General features: G+C 34.2%; 1 protein-coding gene across 1 annotated transcript in view; it reads left to right on the top strand.

Annotated features, from left to right (window-relative positions):
- Positions 1–22,528, top strand: part of VDR (vitamin D receptor) — a 1,187,212-nt gene that overhangs the window by 895,268 nt on the left and 269,416 nt on the right. Inside the window, exon 5 of the mRNA XM_044083873.1 lies at positions 19,531–19,715. Coding sequence (XP_043939808.1) covers positions 19,531–19,715 — 185 coding nt within the window. The remainder of the gene's footprint in view (positions 1–19,530; positions 19,716–22,528) is intronic.

The following is a 22,528-nucleotide window of genomic DNA, read 5'->3' as shown; positions in this document are numbered from 1 at the left end:
CAAGATGTAAGCAGATCCGACACTGAAATCTTCATCTATAGTACAGCAGTATTGACTTCTTAGAGAAAATATTAAATTCTGACAGTTACTTCAATTGTGAAAAGATTTTATTAAATTGAATAAATGTTCAGTGCAAGGTACTCCTACTGTGCAGTGGAAAAGTTAAATCATTTTCTGTCAGAAACATATTTGAGCCATTCTAGAAGTTCCGGGTACTTCCCACAGGAACATTCTATATATCCAAACAACCAGGGTAAGGAAAACATCATTACTGTTTTTGGCAAAATATATTCAGAAAGTGAGAGTGTCAGTTTAAGACATTCTTGAAGACATTAAAAATCCTAGCACTGTACAAAATGAGAAGATAAAATATCTAGTAGTATTTTGTGAAGATAAGATACCATATGTAGAATTTTCTGTTAGTAGCTGTGATGCTAGACCTCAGAAGGCAGAGATAAAATACAATTTTCTGAAAAATGAACATCAACATTTACATTACAAAATTGATGATCTGGATAAGAGATCACAAGTAAATAAATAATAAGAGTACACAGAGCTCCTGATGGACAAAGTGTTGAACTTTTTCCATGTGGATTCAAAAGTGCCATATGGATACCTGTATTTCTACTCCCACAAGTGATAGTCTGTGGCACCGAAAGGGCACATGGTTTTGGACACAAAACCCCTTGCTGCTTCTTAAGAGTTAAGTTTAGTATCTGCCCATTTCATGTCTTACTGGTAAGCAACTTGGGATCATTAACCTTGTATATAAAAAGGCAAGACTGATTTGGAGCAGCATATAAGTTCTATCTAGCAGAAGATTGTTGGCCCCCAATGAAATTTCCATGGGCTAAGGATATCAAAGATGAACTTTTAAAACTAGGAAAAGTCAAAATCACCCAGAATCAGAAACCTTTACCTGTAAATATCTAGAAAATTGCCATTTAACAGTTGCTAAAAGAGATACCATTTTTCCTGTGACTACAGTATGGAATGGCAGGCAACAGAGTTTGAAGCCAAACGCTAAAATGCCAGAACTGAAGAAAAAGAAAACCAATGACTTCCAGGGCATCTTTTACTGCTATTGTTATCATCATCATCAATAATTCTATTTTCTCCTTAATTTTTTTTTTCCTTTTTTTTTTTTTTTTACATGAGGTCGAGTGTAGCATCAGCTGAAGCCATTTCTCTTTATTCATTACTTTCCTACTTTATTCAGAAGTCATGCCTGACTGCTGCAGATCTTTTCTCATACTATCCGTCCATATATTTGCTGGACTCCCTCATTTCCTCTTGTTTTCTTCTTGACTGTTCCAAATCATCTGCATCGAATTATCTTCAGTTTGTCTGCACTTGTGCCCAAGCCACCATAATCTGTTCTTCTTGACCTTCTCTGCAATTACAGCTACTCTGGCTTCTGCTCTGATGTCCTCATCTCTGTGTGTGGCCTACAGTATGCAGCCCACTGCCAGCCTCAGGTACTTCCTCACCTGCTCTGCCTTCACTGCCCAGGTTTCTGTACTATACAGTAGTACTTGTTCCATCACTGTTAAGTACACCTTATTTTCAGCGTCTTCGTCATTTTTCTGTCATACACTACCCCTAGCACTCTGTGCCAGTTGGCTGCAGACCCTCTGATTCTAGGTTTGACCTCCTCATTCAGACTTCCTTTCTCCTCAGCCACTTCTCCCAGATACTTGAAGTTGTTAACCTCTTGAACATGTTCCCTTCTATGTCAGTTCTCAGCTTCATCTGATTTTCCCAATTTGTTGCCATTACAACGGTCTTATCTGTACTCTTCCATCTTGTATGCCTTCAGTTTTGCATTCTACTCCCCTATCATTTACTGAAGTTCTTGTTCAGAGTCTGACTGTAAGGCCACATTATTTGCATACAGCATTTTTGTTGCTATGCCCCCTTTTACTTGTTTGCTAATGTAGTGCATCGACAGTATGAACTGCAGTGAGCTCTTAGTTAAACCTTGATGCACAACTACTCCCACTGGGAGCCCCTCTGTGAGTCTGAATACCACTTGTACCTGTGTTATTGGATTCCTGTACATAGTGTGTACTAATTCTATCAGTGTTTCTGGGACTTTGTACTATTGCAGGACTGCCCAAATCAGCTTTCTTGGGAACTTGTCATATTCTTTCTCCAAATCTAGGAATGCCCAGACTCTTTCTCATCTCTAGCTTCTTCTAAACTATTTGTCTAACTGCAAACATTGTCAGTTGTGTTGCATCCTGACTTTAATACAAACTGCTGTTATCCCATCTTACTTTCTGCTACTCTCTGTATTCATTTTCAATCGCTGTGTCCAGAACCTTTATGCAGCATGGCAAGAGTTTGATCCCTTTTTACTTCCCACAGTTGTGACTTTCCCTTTGACTGTGTAATGACATTAGTTTGCCGTTTCTCCAGTCATCTGAAATATTTCTTTCACTCCATAATACTGTGGCTTCCTTCTGGAACCAGTTATTCCTTTACTCATACAAATATATATTTTTTTAAACACCTTTATTGAATTAGCACTCGTGACACAGACAAACTTACATTTATATAAAAGTAGTCAAACCATATTAACAAGTTCACATTTACAAATATTATATATCACATATATTATATAATCTAAGCAACATGACATGATTTATTCCATTTCTTTTCTTAAACCTCATTCCTCCTCCAAACATTTTTTTGCATGTATTGTTCCCACAGTTTCCATTTTTTTCTATGTAATTTACTCCTACCCTTTTCTAAAGATCCTACCTCCTATTTTTTTATCTCTATTACAATATTCACTACTTCAAGTATGATTGGTTTAAACTTTGATTTCCATTTTTAGTAATTGTTTTTCGGCATCCACCAGACTTGAACTTAACAAGGCTTTATTATGTTTAGGCAATTTAGGTCCTGTATCCCAGCTCAAAAAAATAATTTCCTTAATTACACTCATTTGCTCGCTCAGTATTCCAGAGTACTCTGTAGAGAATTTTTAAATTCTGCTAACTCCTCATTACACTCCAAGAACATATGCTCCTGGCTACCTGCTTCTTCCCCTTACACCTCCAGTATTTGCTATCTACCTAAGGAAAAATTCTTTAGAGTTTGCTTCGGGTATAAAAATGTAAGAAACACTCAAAAAACAAAAGGTCCAACCAGTAAAATAATCACTTCTTACTGATAAAACACAGGTTTATTCCACAGATTAAATCCACACAAATAATATCTTCTGGTTCATCTGAGGGACTCAGATTTCATCAGAACCAATAGAGACTCTAAAAGCATCATTTTATATACAAATTGGCGCCAAAAAATAATAAATAAATAAATCAATGTTATACGTACAGATCAAAGACTTTTTCCTAAGAAAGAACATTGTGCAAAGAATGTATCTAGACAAAGTACTTAAAATCATGTATTGTGCTGAAGCAATAACTAAATATACTTAGATAATTAAGTGCAGAAAAGTTTCAAGTGCAAAATACAAAAGTGAACTATTATATAGGTAATACTTGTTTAAAATAATTAATATTATAAATAAGTGAATACTGTCCTTTCAATAAATTCATTTTATGCTATAAGTATAATAATACAAATCTAAAATCCTTGGAGATCTTGGGAAAATGTAAAAAATACTTGTGGAAATTTAAATAAAATAAAATAAATTAAAAATGAACTAGATTTAGAATGGGACATGTTGATAATGGAACATCTGCCTAAAACAGACTTAAAAAGGCTTTATACTAATAAAGTCATTCAAACTGGTAGGAGAGTAGCGTCACAATAAATTTGCCACTCACTTTCTTTATAGGCTAACCATGTTTTCCAGTTACCACCATATGATGTTTGTTCTACCTGGTCTATAATCAAAAATTTAAAGTATGGTCTTTTTATCCAAGACATGTTTACTGAGGCGTTTTTGTATCTTTTTTCTTTATTTTATAAAGATGCTCATATATTCTTGTCTTTAATTTTCTCTCTGTCTTCCCTATATAATAGGTGGTACAGGAAGAACACAAGGCAAGATATACCTGACAATTTACATTTTGTTTTCATCAAATTATCTAGTGTTACCAAACACTCTTCATTGATATTTTGACACTGCTTACAAGAACCACACTTTCTTGTTGCCTGTCGTTAGCCAGATTATTATCAGGGATATTCAATAGTTGTGTATGGGCTGAACATAATAATACAAACTGTCCTGCAATTTTGGGTATTTTTCTTTATCTTTTCTCCTAATACCTGTCCCAACAGTGGTTTGTATTTCTTACCCCCATTGTCTTGAACATATTTAAAACATTAAATAGTATCTATTTCTTTTACCATGGTTTCCCTAGAAGAACTCATCCTCACTGCACGGATAAATTGACCTTTTAATACATTTCTAAATACATATTGAGGGTGGCAACTACCAAATTCAATGTAATCATTTGAGAAGGTAGACTTTCTGTATATTTTTGAAGTAAAACCATCTGGGGTTGTGCTTATAAAGGTATCTAAATAGGCAATTCCAAATTTGTCAGCCTTAAAAGTAAACTTTAAAAAAATTAGTACTTGAATTGATAAAGTCAATGAAGGTCCTAATATCTTCAGAAGGGCCCTTCCAGATGATAAATAAATCATCCAAATAAAATGTGTTTGAAAAATTGACAAGGGAATAAAACCTATTTTCCCATTCGAGCATGACCAGGTTAAATATTCTCCTTCATACTGAATATAGTTGTGGTCTAGAATGAGCCCCATCATATCCAAGATGAGGCTTATTCTATCTCAACTTAATCCAGAATAATTTTTCAAGCTTTGTTCGGATGCATGAAAACAAATCTTTAACATCTATTGTGAGGAAAATCAAGTGTTCAGACCAAAGCTCTGGTGTAATTCTACTCAGAATGGTTTTAAATGTGGCTAAATATGTTCAAAACAATTGGGGTAAGAAATACAAACCACTGTTGGGACAGGTATTAGGAGAAAAGATAAAGAAAAATACCCAAATTGCAGGACAGTAATTTAGTAAAAGAAATAGTTAAACGACACTGGGAACTATTGAATATCCCTGATAATAATCTGGCTAACTTGGAAAAGAACATAGTTTGTGTTTACAAAACTGCACTTAATTTAAAAAAACTTTTGGAAGTTAGTACACAGGTTAGGACAAAAAAGAAAAGACAGGCTGTCAAAATATCAATGAAGAGTGTTTGGTAACACTAGATAATTTGATGAAAACAAAATGTAGGAGTATTGCTGGGAATTGTCATAGTCAGAGGGTGGTATATCTTGCCTTGTGTTCTTCCTGTACCGCCTATTATATAGGGAAGACAGAGAGAAAATTAAAGACAAGAATATATGAGCATCTTTATAAAATAAAGAAAAAAGATACAAAAAACTCTCAGTAAACATGTCTTGGTTTTGATTATAGACCAGGTAGAACAAACATCATATGGTGGTAACTGGAAAACATGGTTAGCCTATAAAGAAAGTGAGTCCGGTTTGAATGACTTTATTAGTATAAAGCCTTTTTTAAGTCTGGACCGGGTATAATTTTAGGCAGATGTTCCATTATCAACATGTCCCATTCTAAATCTAGTTCATTTTTAATTTATTTTATTTTATTTAAATTTCCACAAGTATTTTTTACATTTTCCCAAGATCTCCAAGGATTTTAGATTTGTATTATTATACTTATAGCATAAAATGAATTTATTGAAAGGACAGTATTCACTTATTTATAATATTAATTATTTTAAACAAGTATTACCTATATACGTCTGTTATGAAGTAATACTTTAATAGTTCACTTTTTGTATTTTGCACTTGAAACTTTTCTGCACTTCTTTTGCACTTTAAACTATTTGCACTTTAATTATCTAAGTATATTTAGTTATTGCTTCAGCACAATACATGATTTTAAGTACTTTGTCTAGATACATTCTTTGCATAATGTTCTTTCTTAGGAAAAAGTCTTTGATCTGTACCTTTAAGAAAGTATAACATTGATTTATTTATTTATTATTTTTTGGCGCCAATTTGTATATAAAATTATGCTTTTAGAGTCTCTATTGGTTCCGATGAAATCTGAGTCCCTCAGATGTTTATCAGTAAGAAGTGATTATTTTACTCTATTGGTGTCCTGCTGGTATAAAAATACCTATGCAAACACTTCTAGGCAAAAGTTTGTAAACCTTCCAGTTTTGTTTTGCATTTGGGATCCATACATATATTCTCCCATTGTTTCTTTGTGAAGTGATTATTTAACCTCTCTTCCAATCTTTCCTGACGACCTCTGATTATGCCCTACTAATTATCCCTTTTTTGACAGCAGCTTTTGTTCTCGATTCATCTAAAAACTCAACCAGTACAGATTTTTCATTTAGGATTCCAAAGAAAATAAAATAAACGCTTAACGTCTTTGGACTCTACCAAGAAGAAACGAGCAAGCAAAATGTAAAATCCGCTCTTTATTGCACAACACTCCACACGATTAAGCGCTTTCATCCAATAAAACGTGGACTTCATCAGAATACTTGTATTTAATTACACATTTAAATACCCTATATTTTGGCACCAAAACCACTAACAATAAAAGCTATACTCCAAAGTGAACCCAACCTAATACACATAACTATACCTTAATAAATTGAATGAACGAATAAAATCATATAAATGTATGCCCATACCAAATACATCAAGAAAAAAATAATAGACATATTCAAATAGATGAAATGCACCATAAAACTGCCTCAGAATGTATTCTTTAAAAGAAACCATACTTGCAATACATTTACTGTTATGCGTACCTATCGCTGTACTTATAAAATAGGTTTAATAGATATATGGTCATTAAGTCTGGGTAAATTAGAGGCATCAGTCAGTAGTTGCCACTTTACCTCCCTGTGTCCCAATATAGCTTTAAAATTACCCCCTCAAGGGTCTGTCCTAACTTGTTCTAATATGACAAACTTGAAAAAGTGACTATCACTACATTTTGTCTATGTGTCTGTAAAGGGCATTGTTGCTGTCCTCCTTTCATGCATGCCATGCACTTAGCCATATATATAGCAAACTTTGAGTTGCAATTCCCTTGCCTAAATATGACTTTAGTTTTGCTCACATTCTCCAAAGTGACACCTGCATCTTCCAAAATAGCATGGTATTGATTACAGCTACCACATCTCCTTGTATGTTTAATCTGCACACTTACACCCCTACTAATACTACCCTGTTCCAAATTTCTCTTGATATTACAGCCCATCTTATAGACAAATGTCGGCTTTTCACCTACAATTTCCTTAATTTCATTGTTTGCCATAAGAATGTTCCAATTATTTATTAAAATCTGTTTTACTTGATTCATATGGGGGTATATTCTAATATACAAGCTCTTTGATAATTTATACTAATATCATTTGAACTTGTAACTACATTCGTACTTAATTCCTTCCCTAATAGGGGTGGATATTTGTTATCCCATTCATTCATAACATACTTCTTTACATCATCCAACATATGTTTCGGATATCCCCTTTCACTAAATAAGGAACTAATAAATTCCATTTCGTCAACCATATCCACATACAGAGATGTCATTCGGGCTGCCCTTATGCACTGCCCTTTGAAAATGTTCCTCATTAATTTTCTCGGATGATTACTGGAATATTCAAGATAGCTATTGGAAGATGTATTCTTCCTGTGTATACGAGACTTAAATCCACTAAGTTCATTTGATATGTAAGTATCCAAATAAGCTATACCCCCTATGTTACATGTATGGGTAAATTTCATATAGGTGCTGGTACCATTTATGTATTCCATAAACAAATTTAAACTTTCCTGGGAGCAATCCCATAGGATAAAAATGTCATCCAAAAATCTGGAATAATGTCAAATGTGCTTGAAGAATTCACTTTTGAAGATGTATGTGTTTTCCCAATCCAGTATGACCAGGTTGGCAAACATGGGGGCACAAGCAGCCCCATGGATACCCCCCTGGTCTTGCCGGTAATGTTCACCGTCAAAGTAGATGTAGTTGTGATCCAGCACAATCGACATACACTCCAGAATAAGGTTGGCAAAATCCCATTCCAAATTACAATATTGTCTTATTCTGTTACAGAATCCCTCCAACCCTTGTTGTTTAGGAATACATGAAAAAAGGTCAACAGCATATCTAGTTGTAAAAATGAATCCTTCTTTCCAAAGATTAGGGGTTAAACTACCCAGAAAATCTTACAAATCTTTAATCATATGCGGTGTTTTCCCATGTATATGTTTCAACCATTTGTCAATGGCTACACCTATTGGAAAATTTTGGAATGGCTACCAGAGACTATAGAATAAAACTGGGGGTTGGTTACATGTTTATGAATCTTAGGTATTCCTACAATGGTAGCTAATAGAGGATGTTCAACTTTTAGAAAATTATAAGTGTCCATGATAATCCGATTGTCTAGTCATGTCTAATTCCTCCAAATACATGTCAATTCGCTTATAAGCTATATGAATTTCATTAATAGAAACTGTTTCGTATTACTAGACATCTGAAATATCATACATTTTTGTAGTATATACCATAGCATCATATATAACCACCACCCCCTTATCAGGTTTCATCACTCTGATGTAATCATCCTTAAGTTCCTTTAAAGTGCTTAATTCATCACCTGATAAGTTACTCTTGAATTTCTTATCTCTAGTATTGTTCTGAAGTCTATATATATATATCCTTTGTGACCATTTTCTCATACACCGCTACACTAGGATGTGTAGGTGGAATGTATACACTTTTTTTCTTAAGCATTTTAGTACAAGTAAACTGAGTATTGTCTTGAAACATAATAGCTAAACTAATTTTCCTTAGGAACAGTTTGATCTCACTTAGGCACTCAAGATGGAAACAAGTTTAAGGTATGTATTTCATACATCTAGACAGTAATTTAAAATGTTCAGTTCCTAAAACTAAATTAGTGTAGTACATTTTAAAATTGTTCAAACTGTTAACTACAACTTCAGTGGCAATGGTTCCAGATGTAGTCTGTCTCCCTTGTTCAAAATCTATCTCTGTCTCAAGTTCTCCCCCACCTACTTGATCCTTGTGATACCCGTGTGTTCCATATTGCCTGTTCTGTTTCCACTTCCAATCTTTTTTCCACTTCGGGTGTTGCTGCTGTTTCCACCCCTTCTGAATATTTAATCTATCCCCCTCATAATATTCATCAGACTCAAAATAAATTTGCTCTGAATAGTCATTTCTCGATGTCACATGTTACCCAGCTTAGCTATGAAACCATCCTTATGTTCCTTCCAGGGATAGGCTGCATCCTTCTTAAAATGTTCAACATCCCTGTTGATTTTCTTACACTTTTTAACATATATGGTTTGTGCCTTCTTATCCACAATACTTGAATTGCTTAATATACAGTTTCTCGCATTGTGCAAACAATAAATCATTCACTATTACGTTGTTAAGCTTCTCTACCTCATTCATCAAAAGACATAATTTTTTGTCATTCTTTTTGATCAACAACTTCTTGTAATCAAAACCAAATTGGTTAAATAATTGATTAAATTCTTGGTGTACTTGTTCTGTAACAATTACACCCATAGGTGTCTTAAAAAAATGCAAACCCACTGGAACAATATTTAACAATAGACATTTGTTTAGATATGCATTGTCCATCTTCAAACCTTTTATGATTCCTAGTTTTTTTACCAAAAGAATAAATAAGGTCTTTCAATGTTCCAATAGGTGCTGAATTGTTATTCTCCAAAGTACTTTGTGCATGATTCAAATTACTGAAATCAGTCATTTTGAAAGAAGTTAGCTAAATGTGTTCCGCCCTGCCCCAAATTAGCTTTAGAATTAACACTAGCTCTAGGACTAGAGCTCTGTCTTAAAGTACATTTGTACCTCCTATTAGGGAAGGAATTAGGTAAGAACATAGTTACAAGTTCAAATGATATTGGTATAAATTATCAAAGAGCTTGTGTATTAGAATATATCCCCCATGTGAATCAAGTAAAACAGATTTTAACTAATAATTGGAACATTCTTATGGCAGACAATGAAATTAAGGACATTGTAGGTGAAAAGCCCACATTTGTCTATAGGGTGGGCTGTAATATCAAGAGAAATTTGGAACAGGGTAGTATTAGTAGGGGTGTAAGTGTACAGATTAAACATACAAGAAGATGTGATAGCTGTAATCAATGCCATGCTATTTTGGAAGATGCAGGTGTCACTTTGGAGAATGTGAACAAAACTAAAATCATATTTAGGCAAGGGAATTGTAACTCAAAGTTTGTTATATATGTGGCAAAATGCGTGACATGCTCATGCTACTAGATAGGGAAAACAGAGAGGTGTTTTTAAAAAAGAATATATGATCACTTGTATAATTTAAGAAAGAAGGACAGCAACAATGCCCTTTACAGATACGTAGAAAAATGTGGGGATAGTCACTTTTTCAAGTTTGCCATATTAGAGAAAATTGGGACAGACCCTCGAGGGGGTAATTTTAATGCTGTATTGGGTCACAGGGAGGTAAAGTGGCAACTATTGACTGATGCTTCAATTTTACCCGGACTTAATGACCATATATCTATTAAACCTATTTTACAAGTACAGAGAATGGGTATGCATAACAGTAAAAGTATTGCAAGTATGGTTTCTTTTAAAGAATGCATTTTGAGATAGTTTTATGGTGTATTGTGTCTATTTGAATGTTTGTTTATTATTTTTTTCTTGCTGTATTTGGTATGGGCATACATTGTAAATTTCTGTCAACACGTAATATTTGATTTGTATGGTTTGTGCCTAATATTTATATGATTTTATTCATTCATTCAATTTATTAAGGTATAGTTATGTGTATTAGGCTGGGTTCACTTTAAGTGGAGTATAGCTTTTATTGTTAGTGGTTTTGGCGCCAAAATGTAGGGTATTTTAATGTGTAATTAACCACAAATATTCTGATGAAGTCCACTTTTTACTGGATGAAAGCGCTTAATCGTGTTGAGTGTTGTGCAATAAAGAGTGGATTTTACATTTCACCTGCTCGTTTCTTCCTGGTGGAGTCCAAAGACTTTAAGCATTTATTTTATTTTTATTTTCTTCATTTAGGATTCCTTTATCCCTTTCTCTTTGCCTGTACTCTGATATCAGTACTACAGTCCAAATGTGTTCTTTGCCTCTTCCGATTCTATTTCCTTTCCCTGTTTGTTCCCAATACGGTGGTTCCTGTGCCAGTTTCCTACAGTAAATTCTAGTCCTCTGTTGCCTATTCTCTGTACCCCTAATTGAAGTCATCCGTATCGGCAGAATCATCTTTCTGTTCCAATGTTGGCTTCATTCTGAGTATACGTTCTGCTACTTTATGAATATTATGTTATGTATGATCGTTATTTTATCTAAGGATCTGCATTCAGAATCCCACTCTTTCCTTACTTCGTGAATTCCCCCCACTTCTTCATCATCCCTTTCCACTTAGAGTTGTAGCTTTCTGCCTGTGTTATGTTTAGTAGCCTTAACTGTACATCTCTAAAATATCCCTTAAAGTCAGGTAATACTAAATCTCCTTGTTCTATTGGAAGAATCAACTAACCCCACTTGACTCTTTCCCTCTTCCCCTCCCAGATAAAATTATTCAATTTTTTTAAATACTCTCCACAACTTCTCTTATGTGTGATAAAAATATCCCTGACTTGTGTATAACAAAATGGACTTAAAAAAATATTTTTGCTGCTTGTGTCTTGCTAGCCATACCCATAGCCAGGAGCTTCACTTTCTCGGCTTTTGTATTATCTTTTATTTAGTCTCTTCCCACATATCCTGAGCTGTCATAACGGAAGCTTTTTTAACCCATACTTCTAAATGCTTCATTTTATCATGTGCTTATAAATATAGCTATTGCTGAATCAATGTACGTGTTGGTACATAGTTTGCAGCTATAGCCTTTGTTTTATCTTCATTAATTTTACATTCCCAGAAAACACAGACCTGTATCAGAATGTTCCACTACACTGATGTGTCCTTTTCTGGTTCCATCAGGTACAAAATAATATCTACAAATAAAGCCAACTTTTCTTGAATACTGTACCAATAATATCCTTGAATTTCCGACTCCCTTATTTTCTTTGCCAGTGGTTATAACTATAGTGCAAATAACAAAGGTGAAAGAAGACACCTCTTCCCGGTTCCTCTATTCAGGCACAACTTATCAGAGATTAAACCATCTGCTTTATTTTTTGCCTCATATCCTCTAAATTAACCTTGATTTTGTATCAGGAAATACAAATGCTTCCATTACCCTCCCCATAAAATCCCAGCTTACTCTGCCAAATGCTGCTTCTGCATCAATATTCACCAACAGCAGCTTCATAACCTATCTATTAATAACATTGATAGTATCTTTCATGAAGGGAAAAGGAAAAAGTCTCTGATATAGGGAACAATCTGGAGGCCTTTAATTATCATTATGCACAGCATCATAAAGATAAAATAAGTACAAGTGAGAGAATATAGTTCCCAACATAACAAGAATTCCTGAGGAACTTATGTTAGATCTACAAAAAACTATTTTTTAAAAAGAAATTATAGATAGGATTAAAGGAAGTAAGTCTAATAAAGCACCTGGAATAGATGTCTTAATTATAAAAATGTATAGATTGTTCCATTCTTCTGTAATCTCTCTCCTACATAAAACCTTTCTTGAAGTTCAAACATTAGCAAACATTCCTCCTTTTTGGAGATATTCTCTAATTTACCCTATATTAAAAGAGAATAAGGACCCTAATCATTGCAACTCCTATAGACCAATTTCTTTTTTGAATAATGATTATAAACTATTTGTCAATTATGGTCAATAGATTGAAAATGCTCATATCTAAAATAATTAATGAAGACCAAACTGGTTTCATACATAACAGGCAGACACAGGATAATATTAAAAGAGTATTAACTCTGATAGATTACCTCAATAGAGGAAGCATTGAAGCACTGATAATAGGTCTAAATATTCAAAATGCCTTTGACTCCTTAAATTGGGGTTATTTACTTAAAGTTTTACAGTTGTTTGATTTTCTCCCCTTTTTATAACAGTGATAAAGAAAATCTATGAAAATAATCTAGCATATGTCAAATTAGGTCCCTTTACTACCAAAGCAATTCAAATCACTAGAGGTGCTACACACGGATGTCCCATATTCCCTATCCTTTTTGCTCTGGCCATAGAAATACTTGCCATTTTAATATGTAATAACCCAAATATAAGATGTATAAATGTATATAACCAATATATTTCTAAAATAATGATGTTTGCTGATGATGTCTTTCTTACCTTACCCAACTCTAAGGAATTGTTAGGTGAAGTGGATATAGTAACAACAAATTTCCAAAAAATCTCAGGATTCTCCTTCAACAAATCTAAATCAAAATATGCATTATTAAATAAAAAAAAGAACATACAGGTTTCTGTTAATCATATTATTGGAAACCAAGTTTCAACTCCTAGACTATTTAGGAATAGTCCTAGGCAAGAATATAGAGGAAAACTTACAGCTTAACTATGCTAAAACCATAGACCTAATCAAGACATTAATAAGCAAATGGAATGATTTGTTTATAATATTTGATGATAGGTTACAACTGATAAAAATGTTTTTTTCTTTTACCTAAAATATATATAGCACAAGCCCTTATACTTCCTCTAGGAAAGAAAATCCTTAAAGAAATCACTTCAACTCTGATGAAATTCCTATGGTACCCCAAAAGAAATAGCGTGGTATATTTTCATCATATCAGAAAATGGGAAGAAGGAGGGTTAAAATTCCCAGAGATTGAAACTTATATAAAAGTATCTGTAATTAAAATAGTGATTAATTGGATAAATCCTAGATAGTCTTCCAATTGGAAACAGTTACACTCCATTATACTAATGAATGAAAACTGTTTATCAAAGAATGCTTTGGTAACTGACAAAGATAAGATATGGCACTATTCAAGTTTAAATTTACAGTATAGTACAACAAAATTAACTAAACTAACACTAATAAACAATATTTTTGATGTGTTTAGAAAATTCACTAACACAAATTTAGATATAAAACCGTGGCATAGATTTTTAATACCATTTACTATTACAAGGGATTTCCCTGGTAAAACACACAGAGATTTTTGGTTTATGGGAAAATAATAAACTATTTTGTTGGTTGCAATGTATTAAAAACCAGCAAGCTTTGGACACAGAAAGTATATTGTCAACTTATGGCATATCCCCTAATGGCTGGTTGGTTCTTCAGAGTGTCACAGCATGCACTAAGGATCTGTGTAGAATAATACATAACTCATCCTTCAAAACTGTACCAAACATTATAAACTGGATTTTTGGAATTCTATATAGTAATATCAATGTTAAGAATGAATTATCATATCTATATAACACTTAGTCTATAAGACAGCTCCTAAAGATTTTTACTGGCAATATCTAACTAAAGGGTTTCAGGTATCATTATCACTGGAAGATAAAACAAACATTTTATTTTCAGTTAAACTAACTTCTTACAATTCTGGAAGATTTTTCATTGGAAATTTCTGCACAAATACTTTTTGACACATGAGAAACTCTCAAAAATTAACCCTTCAAACAACAAGTTATGTTGGAGATGTCATCTGTCCATTAATGCTGACTGGTCTCATATTTTTTATGACTGTACTAATATTAAACCATATTGGAATGAGATGAACAAATTTCTTCAAGCTATCTATACTGATATATTTGTTTTGACAAAGTCTTTAATTTTATTGAATGTTGTTAATAGTAATAATGTGAAGAAAGGTGACCTGTATTTTATTGTGGATAATGTTAGCAATAGCCAGAAAATGTGTAACTAGAAGACGGAACTGTAATGTAGCACACACAATGGAGAAATTCCTATCATCACTGAAGAAATGCATGCTAATGGAGAAAAGATCTAAAGAGTTAAGAAATTTTCCTAAGCCATTGGCTAATAGTTTGTGAAGAAATGTTTTGAATTGGAATGATACCCTACAGATGGAACCTAACTCTTCCTAGCTATCATAGTTTATATATGAACTTATTATTTAACTACAGATGTTTTTATCTGAATCCTTTTTGTCAGGCTGAATGTAAGTACTGTAAATAGTTATTGAATGTTATGAAAGTATTAAATTATTGTGTTATTTCATCAAAATAAAAATAATTTGAGTAAATAAAAAGACTCACCAACACTATTATTTTCTTACACTCTGCTTCCCTCTGGATCATCATTTCTTATTAATGTTGTCAAATCTTTGCCTCAGTGACATTGATCCATATCTATCAATTTTTGGCAAAACTTTTCCATTCTGTTAGCCATTATAGTCATTGCTTAAAATTAAAATAGACATATATGAAGCTGGATCTGATGGGTCTTTACCATTTTTATGTATTACAAACATCACAGTTTTTTTCTAGGATGTTGGTGCTTCCTCTCCTTTTAAAATGTTGTTAAACAAAACCTTCCAGATCATTATTACTTTCTGTCCCTCCTAACTTCCACTGGAATACCATCTATGCCTAGAGATTTTCTTGCAGAATAGTTTTACATCACAATTTCTATCTCATCACCTCCTATCTTAAATGTTAATTGTTGAGCCTCATCTACCTCTACCCTTGACATATTTAAGTCTTCCATAAATACTCCATGTGTTTTTTTATTGATTTCCCCACTTCTCTGCTGTATACTAATTTCCATAACATTTCTGAAATATCTTTAATACCACTACAGGATCTCTGGTTATTTTTCTTGTTATAGGCTTCCTAAGTTTGGCAGCAACCTTTTCTACTTTGTTGTCTAAGTCATTACACCAGAAGGTTTTGTGCTCTGGAGTTATCAAAAAACAGATAACAGCAGTTTTTCTAAACTCATGCATGTTATAGAGATGCTGCCTTATTTTCTCTTTTGCAGTCTGCAGTTGTGTCTATGCTTGTTCTGGGAGATTCCACTTATTTTGTAGTACTTTAACCTTTGTCAGCCCCTCTAAATAATTATTGTTACTTCTTAACCATATTGCATTTTCTTTTATTTCTAACCTATTTGTAAACTCCACTTTCCTGTTATCCCACTCATTCACTATAATGTGGGAGTATTATAATTCCCACTACCAGTTCCTTAAATTCCTCTGTTTTTAACACATGGAAAGGCGCCAGTGTCTCATCTTTACTTCATTATGCTGCATTTTTATCTTACTAATTATTAGCACATGATCTGAAATAGTTATTGGATTTGTCAGAGTTCTCAATTAATGCATATGTTCCTGTGAAACATAATTTCTGTTTAGTCTAGCACAGTTATTGTACCTTGGAGAATAATATGTAAATTCCTCCAAGTTCCTACTACTGAATTCAGGTCTTCCTTACCAAATATTTTCATAACTTCCTTCAGAAATCTATTCTGTTTTGTTATATTTTGCCTTTTAGACCCTCCAGATACATCCTCATTGTTTCAAATCAAATTATAGTACCCACCTATAAGTAATATTCCCTATTAAAAGCTGGTTGTTATCTTTTTTTTTTTCTTTTCCTTTCTGTCACTATTGGAGCACTTCTAGCAGTTTATATAAGTACTCTTTTCCTTTGTCCCTGATATCCTGCTGAATATCCATCTTGAAATACTTTCTTTATCAGATTCACATGTTCATTTCTTTCCATGTGCGTTTCCTATAGCATTATTGTTTAGATTTTGAATTCCTTAATGTAATTAAATATCCTTTCTTTTATGGTATACCTGTGAGACCATCCACATTCCAAGATAATATGGAAAGAGTTACCATCAGAAAATATCATTCAACCTATTATATATGAGTTTTTTAATGTCTATTTCCAGCTTTTGTGAGGCATGCACCCACTAATGTTTGACAGGTTAATCCTTTATACAGTTTTTTTCTCATTAACATTGGAATGTATGTCATATTTTACAGGACTTGTTGTTTCAATGAAAACCCTCAAACAAAAAAACATCCCCCCAGAACACCTCCATAACCTGGTAAGATAATACAATACACACAACTATGTACATATTCGAATAATGAAGTTTCACCCTCCTAATAGGAATAATTGCCACAAACAGACAGCTGCAAACACAGGCCTTAATTAACCTAAAATTGAGGTTTGCCATGCTAAGATGTATGTTATTGCCTGTGCTTCTACATTTACTAATTGGTGTCTTTTCTTTTTTCACATATGGGAGGGGAATAAAGTTTAAAAATGTATGTGTATACATTCAGAAAATATTAACTTCTAGCCTGTAAGAAACCAGTGTTCTGGCTTTTTATTGCCATTTTGTCAGCTTGCCTCTGTGAAAGTTTAAGAGAAAAATATGTAGTCCTCAGCTCCAGGCCTATAAAGATAAGTGTTCTCTTATTTACTTGTTTCCACTTAAAAGTTATTAGATTAAACCAAGGGCCTTAATCCAGATATTAACCTATACAATAGTAAGAGAAAACATATTGGCACTGTATATATTATGATCTGTGTACTTTCCCCACCTGAACTAGCCAAGATTATAGCCTGTTTACTTACATGCTTTTGTCTAGCCTTTTTTTCTTTTTGCATTGTAATGCCTACATTTCTTAATACTAAGAAAGAAAGAGAAAGAAACATATGTCTGCATTACTGCCTTTATCACATACAAGATCATCTAAAATGCTTTACCATAAAGCATGCAGTTTAAATCATGAAATGTTTCATAGACATACTGTTTTACTTAGTTATCTTTTTCGTTCCTCTTCCCCATCTCCTCAGTATCCTTCCAAACATTAATGACATGAAGTGGGGCAAATGCCTTTCAGTTCCCCACAAGTTTAACAAAATCAACAAAAGTCCACTCTTTTGACTTTTTCTTATACAGCAGTATTTCACAAATGTGACTGATGCTATGCAGTCTCACATTTATTAACTGATTTCCATATTTGTTGGTCTTCCTGTTTATTTCCATCTCCCAACTCCATATTCTAGTTCCACTTCCAAGGTATTCCTGATTCTTCTAGTCGTGTCCTTACTTTGTCATGCATTTTCCTTTGGAACAGTAGAAAGGGTTTCAGTGGAAAAGTCTCTTTGCATGCTGTGTTATCAGAAGAATGAGATGCTTAGTCCCATTCTGCTTGACTAATTTTTTATTGTATAAACATTTGTATTTCTTCCTTAGCCTGAATTGCATCAAAAAATGTCTTTGCTTTTCCAGGAAGAAAATATTCTGAAGACAGATGGATACAGCAACTTAACTCACACCTGCCTCTAGATATTTCCTGATTGCTAGAATAAATTGGTTTGTGTTCTGCCTGGTATGCAGTGAACAGTCATTTGATAGATACGTCATGCATTGCCTGCTCCTTTTTGGGATACGCTCAGTCTCCAGGTTAAGCGGTGTAACATTCTGCCTTTTTAAAAAGGAGCTGGGCAACTGGATAGGTATTCATAAATTCACCCTTGTACGATTGGTCTGGGTGTCCTCAAAAAAGAGAGTCCAGGCCAGAAGTTGGGTACTGGCAAGGTCGAAATAGCCTTACAGCTTAGTATTCTTGCAACTCCTATGATCCTGAGTCAAACCTGGAAAAGAAAATGTAGGATTATACAAATAGCCAAACAGAAACAAATTCAGATGTAAAACGGACTGAAAATTGATTAAATTATTATTTCTCTGTTTCTGACACAATTGGTGTTGGAAACACATTTTTGAAAGGAAATTTTGACATTTGGATGGAGTTGCTGAGTAGGTAGATATTTGAGAATTGGAGAGGCCTGAAACATACATTTCTGTTTGCTCAAGGGAGTTGTGGCAAAACAGCTGAATGCTTCAAGAGCTGCATGAGAAGATATAATTTGAGTAAATTTACTTTTACTTTTCAAGTCATCCCAGCCTAGCCCATGTTTTCAGACTGAGGCAATGAGGAGTTTTGTATGGGTTGGCCATTGTGAAAGAAACACATATAGGCAGGTTTTATTTTGTATGCCATCATATGCAGAACATTTGTAAAACTGTGGGACTAGGCAAAAGACATAGATTTGCTAAGGAGTACCACCACTTTCCTAACATCATCTTTAAGGAAGCTTTATGACAGGACATTTTTTGAGAGTTGCTGCAGAGGTTAAATCTTCAGTTTTCAGTTATGATATGTTTAATTGTAGAATCTTTTCTGTTTTACATTTTGCAACACTTCTGTGAAGCTGCCGTGGGAGAACAAGAAATGATCTAATGGACTGCTTATTTCTGTAATAAGCACCAGCATCTAAGTATTATTTTAATCTGTGAACTCTCACAATTATAGTGGCTGCTGTGGTTATGCTAAATATTTGATGGAATTTGGCATGGGATAGTTTTGTTGGTGTTTTGCATAGTTGTATAATTGTATTCTCCCAGTTAATAGCTGTTCTAGCTGAAAGATCTCCTCCTTAGAGGGTTTTTAATTGTGCACACAGAACTCCTATGACACTAATATGAGTATGTCTTTCTCTCTCTCTCTCTCTCTGTCTTTAGTTATCCTAACAGATGAAGAGGTCCAAAGAAAAAAGGATATGATATCAAAGAGAAAAGAGGAAGAAGCCATGAAAGAAGCCTTGAAGCCCAAATTAACAGCAGAGCAACAGCAACTCATTGATACCCTTCTTGAAGCACATCACAAGACTTATGATACATCATACACCGATTTCCAGCAGTTCAGGGTATGTATGGCTGTCTCTAGTTGTACAGCTTGCAGGGGAAGCCCTCAAAAATAGAAAAAAATACTTGTAACGTGAAACCTCCTCTTCTGTCAGATCTTGGACTCAAAGTATTAGTTCAACTAGGCCATTACAGCTAACATCTAGAAGATCTGTGCTTATTACCCTACTGATAAGTTCCTTGTGGAGCATATACTCAAGCTCTGTAACCAAGCCTCCATGATCATTGATGCCATGTCTAATTTGCTTTTATCATGATGTTATTCTTTATCCAGCTTTGTGGTTGACACTAGATGTTTAAAACCACTTTTTCAAATATTGTAAGGAAAGAAGTGTATTGTCCATTTAGGTCAATCAAGAAATTGTTCTGTTACCAAAGGCACTATTGCTTCCTTTTTTAATGCTTTTGAAGCATTCCTTTGCTTCTAGGTATATCTGTAAAGTGTTGCCTTACTCCTAGATTTAACCATAATATACTAAGTAGTCGACATTCCAGTCATAACTATACCTCTCAACCTTTTAATGCAAGAAATCTGGACAAAGCCTAACAAAATGGGGGGAACAAAAGCCCAAAAATAGGGACATTTATTTATTTTATTTTGCATTTGTTTACCAGGAAAGTCCGACTGGATATATGTCCATTTTCAGCGGAGGCCCGGGGAGAAAAGCTCCAGAAAGCAGAGTACCTATACATTAGGAAAAATAGCAACATTTAGAGATAAGTATAATATGCAGTTTTCAGTAGGGTTACAAACTTGGATAAAACATAGTAGAAAACATCAAAATCATGCGGCTTCAGTTTCAGACAATAATATATGCAGTTATGGGCTAAGTCCCATCAATAATTCATACACTTATTAGAGGCATATTTTAAATATTGCTCTTATAAGCTTAAAAACTTGCTACAGCAACAGGATTTGCTTTAACATACATTTTCTGAAGGATCTGAAGTCTGAAACTCAAATGTATGTCATTATTTAGTGACTTCAATGCTCAGATCATGCCAGTGATTGCTGGAAATCCACAAATTTTATGAGGAACAGACCAAAAATGTGAGCCGAAAATCTGGACAGTTGAGAGGTACGGTCATAACACGGTACATGAAGTGATCTGCCCACAAGAGTAGCTCAGTTCTGTCCCTTTTAACTCCCTATACCTTTGCAGCATAACTCTGCATATTTTCATTAGTTTAATTTACCAAGAAAACTCCTAAATGATGATTATGTGGAAATGTTGCATAAAACAGATGGTTTCATAAAATATTACTTGCTATTAAGTTGCAAATAAAGCAGAAACTAAGTTTGAATTGTCCAAGCAGGTAATATCATGTCATCTAGTGTAGATACTAATAACTGTAGCAATACTGCACAGACAACAGTCAGTAAAATGGTTAACTTGACTGGAGGGAAGGAGGACAGTAGTCTGTTATTTGTCTAGTGTGACAGTCGTGGAATGCTTTAAAGGTCTTCACTGTTTGGCAACGATTATGATTGTTAATAGAAACTGTTTCCACCTGAATAGATCAAGGACAAAGCTAAAAGGATTGAAATGAAGGGAGTGCAAAACACGTGAGCAGTACACCTAAATTACAAACTGAACAGTGCTTTTGTGAAGAGGGACAAGCCCAGTGGATCTCTGTTGTGTGTTGCAGTGCTCTGCACAGTTCCCCACTTCATTTTACTAACTCAGAAGTTACACAAATCCTTGTGGCCATTTTTTTTTCTTTTTTTGTCTATGGCAGTGTGACATTAAGACCGTGGTGGTGCAGCGGTTAGCGTTGTCGCCTCACAGCAAGATGCTCTCCGGTTCAATCTTCGGCTGATGTGTCTTCTGTGCGGAGTCTGCATGCCCTCCCTGTGGTCATGTGGGTTTCCTCCGGGTGCTCCGGTTTCCTCCCACATCCCCAAAGACATGCTGCAAGTGGATTGGACACGCTAAAATTGGCCCTAGGCGTGAGTGCGTGTGTGTGCCTTCCGTGGAAGGTTGGGCAATGGGCTGGCAACTCGACACCGTAAAACTCCACTGCCAGTCAAGAGTGGACAAGGTGATCCGCTGTGGTGACCCTTAACCGGGAAAAGCTGAAAGAGAGAGAGAGAATATGGCTTTAAGAGTTATTACAAGGAAATATACAAGTGTGAGGAACACTGTTCCCACATCAGGGATTTCTTGGGCTTGTCACAGCAGCTTTGTTGTGCTTGTTGTAGAAGTTCTGCAGTTTTCTAAATTAAGTCTTATTTCAGCCGTTTTACTTTGGCCTTTGCCTTCAGTTTATTTTATTTATTTTACATTTGTTTACTGGGAAAGACCGACTGGGATACAGATCCATTTTCAGTGGAGGCCCGTGGAGAAAAGCTTCACATACAACAATAACAAAGTCTAACTAAAAATTCAAAATGTACAAGTTTATTCAACTAGAACTGGGAAAATCAGTCTTGCTCTCAAACAAATATTTGATTATGTAGAACTGGCAGCTTATGCATGAAGACATGACATCTCAGAATTATTATATTTCAAGAATAATCACCATATTATTAATTTCATTCACATTTACAGTGAATATAAAAAAGTGTACACACCCCTGTTAAAATGTCAGTTTTTTGTGATATAAAAAGTGAGACCACAATAAATCACTTCAAAACTTTTCCCCCCTTTAATGTGACTTACAAACCTGTACAATTCAGTTGAAAAACCAGCAAATCTGTTAGGTAAAAAAGTTTAAAAAAATGTACAATAAGCTGGTTGCATAAGTATGCACTCCCTTAAACTAATACTTTGTTGAAGCACCTTTTGATTTAATTACAGTATTCAGTCTTCTT

This window comes from Protopterus annectens, chromosome 9.part0 (genome assembly GCF_019279795.1).
Source record: "Protopterus annectens isolate FY-2018-M chromosome 9.part0, PAN1.0, whole genome shotgun sequence".
NCBI classification, from domain to species: domain Eukaryota; kingdom Metazoa; phylum Chordata; order Ceratodontiformes; family Protopteridae; genus Protopterus; species Protopterus annectens.
This window is presented reverse-complemented; position numbering and strand designations above follow the sequence as displayed.